Genomic DNA, 12,656 nt, shown 5'->3' with positions numbered 1-12,656 from the left:
ATTATTTTTTTTATAAATTAATATTATTTTCACACCTTAAATTGCATAAATTTTTCATCGATGAAAGTGCATTCTAATCTCAATATCAAAAAAATTTTCTCTCAACTCTATTCAATCCCCTTTATCTAGTATAAGGAAGCGATAACCACCGCTGAAAAATTTTTTTCTTGTGTTTTCTGTAGAGAAATTGTCAAAATTTCATTACTGTAGAAATTTTTGTTATAATTGTATAAAGAAAATTTTGTCAAAATTTTTTTTCTGTAGAAAATTTTGCCAAGATCTTTATTATATAGAAAACTTTGTTAAAATTTTATTTCTAATTAACACATATTTTGTATTTATTATTTTTTTTTTTCATTTTTTAGTATTTTACTTTTATAATTTAATATTATTTTCTCACCTTTAATTGTAGATTTTTTTACCCCATGAAAGTGCAAAACTAATCTTCAAAGTGTTTTTATATAACAATACGAGTATCAAAAAAACTTTCTCTGAGCTCTTTTCAACCCCCTTTTTCCTCTCATTAATCTTAAGTCATTATACTTTGTGTCGCTAACTGTATGATGGCTGGCTGGCCCATAAAAGTTGGGCAATTTTCCTTAACACAATAATAACGCATAACTTTGTTACAATAACTGCATAATTATCTAATCTGGCAATTTCTCTTTTTTCTGTGATTCTTTTTGCCCGCAGGGAACTTTATGCAATAATTGAAAATCATAAATTTACAAAAGCCTCATATGGAAAATTGCAGGCAATGTGGCTGGAAGCCCATTACATAGAGGCTGAAAAATTACGAGGACGCTCACTGGGTAAGTCTAAAAATCTCAACGAATTTTATTTTAGAAAATAGCTTAATGATGAAGCAAATCTAATTTTTGTGGTAATAGGTATGCGGGAAAATAACTGCGTATTTCAAGCTAATTAGGGCGGTACAACTAAAATAAAACAAATTTTAAATTTTTATTCGAAAAAATACTAAAATAATTTTTTTTATTTTTAGGTCCCGTAGATAAATATCGTGTAAGGAAAAAATTCCCATTACCGCCCACCATCTGGGATGGTGAGCAGAAAACGCACTGTTTCAAAGAACGTACGAGAAGTCTCCTACGTGAATGGTACCTACAGGATCCCTATCCAAATCCAACGAAAAAACGTGAATTGGCCAAGGCGACGGGCTTGAATCCCACGCAAGTTGGTAACTGGTTTAAAAATCGTCGTCAACGTGATAGAGCGGCGGCAGCTAAAAATCGGTAAGTGGCCTTTAAGGCAAACATAAATGTTGACCCTAAAACTTGATTTTTCTCCTGGATCTTCTTCATATGTGCAAAAATTGTACAAAAGTGTCTGAAAAGTGATAAAAGCTTAAGTTTAGGTGATATAACTTTTGATTAGGCAGTATGATCCGTTCTTATATTTGCTGCAAGGTTTAGCAGTTATTATACACTGCAAATTAGAAACAAGTAAAAGCGTGCTAAGTTCGGCCGGGCCGAATCTTATATACCCTCCACCATGGATTGCATTTGTCGAATTCTTTCCCCGGCATCTCTTCTTAGGCAAAAAAAAAGGAAAAACAAAAGATTTGCTCTGCTATTAGAGCGATTTCAAGATACAATTAAATTATATGTTGGAAACCTGTATAAAATGTCAACCAATTCGAATAAGATTAGCGCTCTTTGGGGGCTCAAGAAGTACAATAGAGATCGATTTATATGGCTGTATGAGGCTATAGGCCGATACAGATTATAATAAACACGTATGTTGATGGTCATTAGAGGATCCGTCGAACAAAATTTCAGGCAAATCGGATAATAATTGCGACCTCTAGAGGCTCAAGAAATCAAGATCCAGATCGGTTTATATGGCAGCTATATCAGATTATGCACCGATATGAACCTTATTTGGCAAAGGTGTTGAAAGTCATAATAAAATACGTCATGCAAAATTTCAGCCAACTCGGATAGGAATTGCGCCCTCTAGAAGCTCAAGAAGTCAAGTCCCAAGATCGGTTTATATGACAGCTATATCAGCTTATGCACCGATTTGAACCATACTTGGCCCAGTTGTTGGATATTATAACAAAATACTTCGTGCAAAATTTCATTCGAATCGGATAAGAATTGCGCCCTCTAGTGGCTCAAGAAGTCAAGACCCCAGATCGGTTTATATGGCAGCTATATCAGGTTATTGATCGATTTGAACCATACTTGGCACAGTTGTTGGATATCACAACAAAATACTTCGTGCAAAATTTCATTTAAATCGTATAAGAATTGCGCCCTCTAGTGGCTCAAGAAGTCAAGACCCCAGATCGGTTTATATGGCAGCTATATCAGGCTATTGATCGATTTGAACCATACTTGGCACAGTTGTTGGATATCATAACAAAATACTTCGTGCAAAATTTCATTCAAATCGGACAAGAATTGTGCCCTCTAGTGGCTCAAGAAGTCAAGACCCAAGATCGGTATATATGGCAGCTATATCAGGTTATGAATCGATTTGAACCTAACATAGCGCAGTTATTGGAAGTCATAGCGAAACACGTCGTGCAAAATTTAATTCCAATCGGATATGAATTGCGCCCTCTAGAGGCTAAAGAAGTCAAGACCCAAGATCGGTTTACATGGCAGCTATATCAGGTTATGGACCGATTTCAACAAAAATTAGCACAGTTGTTGCATACCAAAACAAAATGTGCAAATTTTCAGCCCCAAATTTGCGCCCTCTTGAAGCTCCTGGAGTCAAGACCCAAGATCGGTTTATATGGCAGCTATATCAAAACAAGGACCGATATGGCCCATTTACAATCCCAACCGACTTACTAATAAGAAGTATTTGTGCAAAATTTCAAGCGGCTAGCTTTACTCCTTCGAAAGTTAGCTTGTTTTCGACAGACAGACGGACGGACATGGCTAGATCCACATAAAATGTCACGGCGATCAAGAATATATATTCTTTATGGGGTCCCAGACGCATATTTCGAGTAGTTACAAGCAGAATGGCGAAATTAGTATACCCCCATCCTATGGTGGAGCGTATAAAAATTCTTTAAAAACCAAATATGGGGTTTATAATGTCTTTTGTTAATTTTGTTAGTTAGCTTCATTGGCTTTCTTCCCACTCCGGTATGATGACCCTGTCATATAGTAGTAGGCTGCTTGTTGGTCATCTTGCCTAGTTATTTGCTTGCATTCATTTACGCTCATCTCACATTTCCTAAAGGTGGACAAGTGTTCTGTGTGCCATGTTATTTACTGTTGTTGTTGTTGTTTCTACTTGTGATCAACTCTTCTCAAGAAGAACAAAAAAATTATACCGAAACCGCAGCATAGTTTGTTAGGAATTGTGTGTGGTTGTCGATTGGGACGATTTATTTGTTGAGTGGAACTGCTTCCAGCAACAAACAAAAACAACAGAAAAGGCAGCAAGGAATATCATCATGAAAATTTCATGTGATACACTTATGATGGATGTATAGTATCACATATGATGAAGCCGCCACCACCACCACCATCACCATCATCATCACCACCAACGACGATGCGGTAGCGGTAAGCGGCGCAGCGTAAGACGCATTGTTTGGGTTGTTGTTTTTATTTTCCTCATAATAACCAACACTCTGCGTCACTCACTTTTGAGATGTGTGCAAGTAGTGGACAGACATACAGATGGACGGACGGGGGGACAAGATTTACTATGTGGCGTTGTTTTTGTAACCGGATATCATTAACTTGTAGGTAAACTGATACCTTCAGCTAAGTCATTACAGCCTCTAAATCAAGTCAAAACGTTTTAAAACATTTGCATGTCGCCTTCTCTCTGCTGCTCACTTTCATGTACTGCCTAGAGAGCTGGCATTTCAAACTAAACAAGCACTTTATGCTCCAGCTTCCCCAACGACATCACGATATGGCTCGATCGCCGGCCACATCTATCTCTACTTAAGTTTTTGAAATTGAACGACAAGCCGCCTTGTCGCTGCCGCTGTGATGTGGTGGCAGCTATCTGCCTCAGCCGTTTCTGCACTGCCCCTTCCTGCTACACTGGGTGGTAGTGGTAGTAGTAGTAAGGAGGTATCTTTTCAAGCTTTTCCGTTTCATTGATCTGAGGCCGCCGCCGCCGCCGCCACCACCACCGCCGATCGTTCAATCGCATATGGCATACGCATGCATATCGATCGATCGGCAACCGCATTGTCATAGTTCATATGCCGGTACTTACACTCACTTTACACTTGGAGATTGCGGTGCCCTGTTGCTTGGCTTGATTGAAGCGGTTGTCGTATCTTTTTTTTTGGTTTTCTGTTTATCTTGCCAAGGAGTTTTTTTCTACCCATGGAGAAGTTTTTTTGGTCTAGAAAAATTATTGGTCTAAAATTACAAAATTTTTATGCGCTTTTTTTTTATTTTGTTTTATTTCTCGTTCCTTCGCATTTGTGGTCTATTAGATGACCAAGCCGCCAACCATTGTAGCACGCTGCTGGTAGCCACATAAAAACAGTGACCGCTTCAAGAAGTTGAACTGATATGGAGGTGAAAGGATGCAAAATCAAAAAGATATAAATAGAATACTATGCAGAAGGCGTTATGGTACTGGCGCCTGACGCATGAAGTCTTTGAAAGTCTGTTTCAAGGTGACCTTAAACAATTTTTTTTTATGATAGAAATGTTAAAAGATTGATTCGCCTATGATAAATAGTGATTTTCGTGGAAAGTTTTAACAAAAAAAAAATTTTTTTTGAATATTCTGTCAAAACTTGATTACAAGCGAATTTTGTTGAAATTTGAGTTTTGCAAAAATTTTGGCCAAAATTTGGATTTTAATAGATATTGTAATCGAAATTTGATTGGCATAGAAAATTTTGTCAAAACTTATTTTTTTTAAATTGTCAAAATTTTTATGGCACAAAAAATTCCAAAAAAATTTTAGCGTGTATGGACCAGTGTGTACACAAACCAGGGATGCATGGATAGACTAGAGAAACCCAAAATGGCTCGAAGCTGCTGGAGAGAATGAGTATGTGCGTCTATAATGCAGATCCAGAATCCGAGCTATTCTATCGCCTGCCTGTTAATGAAACAGTAATTCCGGCGGTGTTGCGAGCAATGACGGAATGCTTGAACTGGCTTTGTTCATATATGGGAGTTGCGATTGTGAACATGCTCAAGTATAGTTAGATGTTTTTTGGGGCGATGGCAACTAGGGCGTTGAAGTCAAAGACAGTTCAAGATTATCAGAGCGAGTTTAGCCCTTGCTACATATTAAACAATTCTCATCATTTGGGTTCCGGGTAAGGAGAAATAAAATAGCCCCTAATCTTGCAAAAAGAGCCATGGACCGAGTTACCGCATGATATTTAAGAATGCCGCATGATATTTTCAGAAACGCCGGGTATCGATTATGGGTGGTGCAATTTAAGCGAAATTTTGTGTGCTGTCTTATAGTACCCTAAAAATAAAAATTTGGGGTGGGGTACGTAGGGGGACGCCCCTCCCTAAAACCCACCAAATATGTAGTTAGACCAAACACGACAATATGGGACTCAAATGAAAGCAATTTAGAATAAGAAAACGTATCTGATATCCAAATGTCGGATCAAGTGTTAGGGAGACCACCCCAACCCCCAAAACACCACTAAATCGGACATATTTACCGAATATGGCAATATGGGACTCAAATGAAAGATATTTGCGAGTAGAATACGAATCTGATATCCAAAAGTGGGACCAATTTTCTGGGGGTCCACCCCTTCCCCAAAACACCCCCAAACAGGACTTATTTATTGACCATGGCAATATGGGGCTTAAATCAAAGGTATTTGAGTGTAGACTATGAATCTGATATCCAAATGTGGGGCCAAGTGTTTGGGGGGCGTCCCTCCCAAAAACACCCCAAAAGGGGACAAATTTACGGCCATAGCAATATGGGGCTCAAATGAAATACCTTTGGGAGTAAAGCAGGAATCTAATATCAATATTCGGGAAAAAGTGTCCATATCGGTCGTATTTGCTGACCATTCCAATATGGGGTTGTAAAAAGAGGTATTTTAGAGTAGAACACCAATATGATTAAAAAATTTTCAGGGCCAAGTCACTGAACGGCTGCCCCATCCCCCAAAAACACTCCCCAAACCGGTCATGATTGCGTCTATTGAAATATGGGGCTCAAATGAATGGTATTTGGGAGTAGACCACGAATCTGATGTCAATATTCCGGACCAACTGCCTAGGGGACGTTCCGTTCCCATAAAAACCCCTAAATGGGATGTATTTGCTCACCATGACAATTTGGATCTTAAAGGGAGTGGATCCTGATATTGATAGTTTTAAAGGCCATATCCCACGAACCGGACATATTTGCTGACTTTCGCAATAAGGGGTTAAATGAAAGGAATTTGAGATTAGAAAACGAATTTGATATTCAATTTTGAGACCAATGCCAATATGGAGTTCAAATAAATAATATTTGGGAGTAGAAAACGGTGCTGATATATTCTCAGGGCTATGTTGGTGGGGACCACCCCACTCCTCAAAATACTCCTAAATCGAGCATATCTACCGACCACGTCAATGTGGAGCTCAAATTAAATATATTCGGGAGAAGAGTACGAGATTGATAACCACTTTTGGGACCAATTTTCTGGGGTTCTACCCCTTCCCCAAAATGCCTCACAAACAGCAATTATTCACGGACCATCGCAATATCGGGCTCAAATAAAGATATTTGAGGGTAGATTAGATCTGATATCTAAATGGGGACCATGTATTTGGGGCACCGCCCTTTTCCCAAACACCCCCAAAGAGTAAAAATTTTGGGGCCAGGTATTTGAGGATCCTTGGTGGCGACGCGATCTGAGTTAAGAATATGGGCGAGAAATTTCGCATGAAGCGCTCGAATTAGGTAGCTGGCTGAAGGAGAGCAAAAATTCTATGGGGGCATCCAGACCGAAACAACACCAGGAGGATACTGGGGTAAATTAGGAAGGAGATCAGTACCAATATGTGTTGACGCCCTCCACTGGCAATATTGGATGACAGGCGCGTCTATGCAACATACGTGCGGCTAGCGAGGCTGTAAATAGGGCATATGGAATATACGGCAATATTTTGGAGAAAATAAATTAGCCCATTGATAAGTATACCGATCGACTCAGAATCACTTTCTGATCCGATTTAGCCATGTCCATCTGTCTGTTTGTCCGTCTTCCCATGTTACTTTGTGTACAAACTACAGGTCTCAATTTTCATCCGATTGTCTTCAAATTTGGTATGGGCATGTTTCTCGGCCTAGAGACGAAACCTATTGAAATTGGAAAAAATCGGTTTAGATTTGGTTATAGCTCCCATATATATGTTCGTCCGATTTGCATTAATTCTGCAATAAAATGGTAATTTGTTAACCAACTCTCTTGAAATATGGCAGGAAGGATTTTCTTATGACTCCCAACATTACAGGTGAATTTCATAGAAATCGGCTCAAATTTGAATATAGCTCTCATGTATATGTTTGTCCGATTTGCAGTAATAATGCAATAAAATGGTAATTTGTTAACCGATTCTCTTGAAATTTGTTAGGAAGGATTTTCTCTTGACTCTCAACAGTACTGCTGAATTTCATGGAAATCGGTTCAGATTTAGATATAGCCCTTATGTATATATATCGCCCAATTTTCACTCCTAGACCCACTGCAAGCGCATTTATTAACCAATCTTCCAAAATTTTTCTACAACGCTTTCCTCGACGACTTCCACAATGTCTATAAAGTTTGCTCGAAATCGGTTCAGATTTAGACATAGCTTCCATATATATGTTCGTCCGATTTGCAGTAATATTGCAATCAAATGGTCGTTTGCTAATCGATTCTCTCGAAATATGGCAAGAAGGATTTTCTCTTGACTCTCGACATTATAGATGAATTTCGTAGGTACTCTCGAATACCTTTCATTTGAGCACCATATTGAAATGAACGCCCAATATGTCTGTTTGGGGGAGTTTTGGGGTTGGGGCGGGCCGATGGGTACTTAGACTCAAATTGTAATACCATATTCGTATTCTACTCTCCAATACTTTTCATTTGATACCTATACTGTCCCGATCGGTCCACTTTTGATTTTGGGTTATGTTTTTGGCATAAGAGGGAGGGTCCGTCCCCCTTCCGTTAACGAAAAGTTATATAGCCTAGACCAGCATTCACAATATACGAAAATTTCGAGAAAATCGGTTCTGCCGTTTTTCAGTCTATACGGACCAAACAAACCGAGTCCCATATATCCGTGATTGGCTAATGTGCCATTTTCGTTACCTACTTCCGCATACTTTTCATTTGATACCCATATTGTTCTTATCGGTCCACTTTTGATTTTGGGTGGTGTTTTTGGGGTAACGGTGGAGGATCCGCTCCTTCCGTTATCAATAAATTATAAAGCCTGTTCCTACTTCCTGACCATAATCGAGATCTACTCCCGAATGCCTTTCATTTGAGTCCCATATTGTCAAGATCGCCAAATATTTCTATGTTAAGGGGTTTAGGGTCTGGGGCGGCCACCCAGGTACTAGGACCCAACTTTTATTATGAAATTCGTACTCTACTTTTGAATAACTTTCATTTGAATCCCATATTGTTCCGATCGGTCCACTTTTATTTTTATTGGGTAGTACTTTTGGGGTAAGGGGGAGGGTCCGCCCCCCTCCCGATATCAAACAATTATATAGCCTATGTTTCCTTCCAGACCAACCTACACAATCTGTGAATTTTTTAGTTTCACTAAATATAAGATTACCAAAAAATAGGTGGTTCTATTCCCTTAAAAAAAACTTATGAAAATTTCAATGATAAGACTTAGTTTTAAAATATCATAAAACTTGTGTATACCCATCGTCATATACTTGCATTTCCATGGCATTTTAAATGGTATTAAAGCAATGAAATAATTTTATATTGCAAAAATTTTTGTTAAAAAAAAAACAACATTCAGGTGAATGTGTGCATTAAAGTGTTCGAATGACAAGGCAAAATTTAATGTAACTTTGCACAAAACTCATCGTTTTCTTAGGCTGCTTAGTCGTCTTCCTCTGTTTGAGTTTGGCCAAACAGTTACAAGCGTAACGACATTGTGTTGTAGCAGTCCATGCAGTCTCCATATTTTTGCTTTTAGTATGCGCGCATGCGCAATTATTAAGCAAGCAATGAACCAACCAAACATTCAAGAGGAATGGTACCAACAAAAGTGTTTTGTAGGAACACCATCAGCTACTCGGAGGGACTAACACTACTACTGCAACTACTTGAGGCTATAATACGGGCTCTCTTTGGGTGGGGGGGAGGGTTGTCAAGAAGAGTTGGCTTCTTTTGCAAGCAAAATGAGGAGCAGCTGAAAAGTCCACATTTCACAACCAGTTCACTTTGATGTGCAACACGGTGAAATGGTGTTTATTGAGTTAAGTTGCCTTTTTTCCTCCTGCCCTGCTCCTGATTCGGCGGATAGATGGTAGTAGTAGAGGTGGCGGCGTTTTATTCGTTTCTTAGCTTTGTATCGTTTTGTTTCAGAAGCCTTTTTTAGTCTTTCCACTACACTAAGCTCTTAGCCAAGCAATGATTCAGATATTTTTATACAGGCTTTTGCCAGCTTTTGTAATGGTTTCATCAGGTTTCAGTTAAAATTCAATTGCTTGGTGTACGGGAGCAGGAATGATGGTTGCGTTACATAGGAGCCAGGGGAAGCGAATCATTAGTCGAGTAATGATTGTGATTATAATTTAATGGCGGTGGCGGCAGTTGGCGTTCCAAGACCATCATGCCATCGATTGACCAGTTCTTTCTCTAACTGCCTGTCTGTTTGAGTCAATTTTTAATGTGGTGTTTGTTGTGGTTTATATGACCAGGGTTAACATGTATGAGTTTTATTGTACAAATACACAAAAAAAATTAAAAGAGAATTAAATTTTAAAAAAATATTCTAAAATTTTTTTGAAACAAAACTTTTCTATATAATCGAAGTTTTAACAAAATTTTATATACAAATAATTTTTTGAACTATTTTTTATTTTATTTACTTAGGTTGGGTTAGATTGAAAATTGAAAAGAGGGTGCGGATATTAATCCGCCCATGCTCATCGGCTTGTGGTGCGCTCTAAATACTAAAAATGCACTCAAATCACCGATTTTACATATATTAGCTCGCAGTCCTACAGACATAAAATTTTGACAATTTCAAAAAAAATTAATTTTTGACATTATTTTCTATGGAAATAAAATTTAGACAAAATTTTCTATGGAAATAAAATTTTGACAAAATTTTCTATGGAAATAAAATTTTTACAAAATTTTCTATAGATATAAAATTTTGACAACATTTTCCATTAATAAAAAATATTGACAAAATCTATTATATAAAAATTAAATTGTTGCGCTGTGTCGGTTTGTTAGTTTGTTTGTCTGTTCCGTATAGCTTCCGGTGAAAATAGGGTATTAAATTTTTTGATATCAGAAGAGGGGCGGACCCTCCACCTTACCACAATTTTCAAAAACCCCAGATTTTGGAGATGCGTGCACCGATTTAAGCGAAATTTTGCATGCCACCTCATGGTATCCCAAAAACTCGAAATTGGTATAAAATTTTGGGGTCAACTAACAAGGGGGGACGCCCGATCTCAAAATCCACCCGAACGGACATGTTTACCGACTGGGACAATATCGGGGGGTCCCCCACCCCAAAAAACACCGCCCAACAGGACTTTTTACCGCTGTGGCCAATATGCTTATCAAATGGGAGGTATTTAAGAGTAGAGTACTAACTTCGCATAAAAATGTCAACCTTAGTGTCGGGGGGTCCCATACCCTCAAAAACACCACCCAACAGGACACTTTTACCGCTTTGCGCAATATGAGTATGAAATGATAGGTATTTAAAAGTAGAGTACAAATCTGATATAAAAATATATTCATTGGTGTCTGAGGGGCCTTCCTACCCCCAAAACCCTCCCGGCATGACATATTTACCGAATGGGACAATATGGATATCAAATCAAAGGTATTTAAAAGTATTATAAAAATCTGATACAAAAATGTATTCCTTGGTGTCTGAGACTTCCCCCTCCCATCGAAAACCCCTCAACAGGACATGTGTACTGATTGGGACAATATGGGTGTTTGGAAGTCGAGTACACTTCTGTTATAAGAATCTGGTTCAAGGTGTATACGGGGCCACTCCAACCCCAAATCCCCAAAACGGGCATGAATGTCCAACGTCACAAAATGGGTATAACGTGAAAGGTCTTTCAGAGTTGACTATGAATCTAATATACACATTTGGGACAGAGTCCGGAACCGTCCTCCCCATCTAATACGCGTCTATAAGACGTGTAGTTCGATCGGGATAGTAAGGGAATTAATCGAAAGTTCTAGGGCAGTAGAGTTTGAATCTAATGTTGATATAAGAATTCAAATATCTGGGTCACGTCCTGCCATACAGCAGAAAATGTTGATCACGACAATACAGGACTCAAATAAATTTTCTTTTGGGTCTTTTGGTGTTAAATGTAGCTCAAATGTGGTTCTTGGGAGTAGAGTATGAGTCTGATATCCACTTTCGGGGCAAAGGGTTTGGGTACTCCGATCCTCCACCGAAACCAAGAGAGTGAGGTGATTTAGCATCAAAACATTAATGGGCGTACCCTTCCTCCCTTTACCCTATTTTCAAAAAACCCAGATCTCGGAGATGGGGGGTGGGGGGACAATTTAAGCGAAACCGCCACGCATCCGAGATCCAATTGTGGGACTAAGGATCTATCTATTCAAACAATAGCCTAGCAATCAACCTATAAAAGTTAAGAAAGTGTTTGTTATTATTCAAAACTCTTTGACTGGCTAGTGGATCATGATTTCTGATATGCCATGTATCTTCATCTACACCTTTGTCCAATTGATTAAGGTGACTTACAAACCCATAGACTATTAACTACGGTGTAGATAACGCTTTTGTTTTGAAGTAGGGCTGAATAAGTCCCCTAACACTACTTAGCGCAGTAAGAGAGAAGAAATCCTTACTTTACACTGATCGGATACAAACTAAGAACAACAAACACATCAACATTGCCATACTCTTTTTTGTTTTGCACTTCAACGTTCTATGAATGATCCTGCAAGTGCTTTTTGTGCTTAGGCCGCATTGACAGCACAGCGACGGATCCGTTCGTTTGGTTTATCTATTTGCGCTCTTTTATTTTGATCTTCCAGCTCGAGATCATATTCAATGCTTTTTGTTCAAAGAATGGCATAGCAAAGAACTTATAAAAGTTGAGCAAGTGTGTGTTATTATTCAAAACACTATAGCTGGCTAGTGGATCATGATTTCTGATACGCCATGTATCTTCATTCAATAGTGGAAAGTAAGACTTTCTTTTCTCTTGCTACTATAAGGAAGGTTGGAGGACTTATGGAGACCTGTTTCAAAACAAAGCGGGCTCTACACCGTACTCAATCAAATGAAGAAGACGTTAATGAAGATACATGGCGTATCGGAAATCGTGATCCACTAGCCAGTCAAAGTGTTTCTAATAATATCACACACTTGTTCAACTTTTACAAGTTCTTTGCCATGCTATGCTTTGAATAAAAAGAAATTCAAGATTGCATTTCATACCATATTCTGGAG

General features: G+C 38.5%; 1 protein-coding gene across 1 annotated transcript in view; it reads left to right on the top strand.

Annotated features, from left to right (window-relative positions):
• The window catches only part of LOC106087085 (protein Optix), a 66,541-nt gene that overhangs the window by 18,532 nt on the left and 35,353 nt on the right, over positions 1 to 12,656 (top strand). The window contains exons 2-3 of the mRNA XM_013251991.2: positions 694 to 812; positions 1,004 to 1,253. Coding sequence (XP_013107445.1) covers positions 694 to 812; positions 1,004 to 1,253 — 369 coding nt within the window. The remainder of the gene's footprint in view (positions 1 to 693; positions 813 to 1,003; positions 1,254 to 12,656) is intronic.

The sequence above is a fragment of the Stomoxys calcitrans genome, chromosome 5 (genome assembly GCF_963082655.1).
Source record: "Stomoxys calcitrans chromosome 5, idStoCalc2.1, whole genome shotgun sequence".
Lineage (NCBI taxonomy): Eukaryota > Metazoa > Arthropoda > Insecta > Diptera > Muscidae > Stomoxys > Stomoxys calcitrans.
This window is presented reverse-complemented; position numbering and strand designations above follow the sequence as displayed.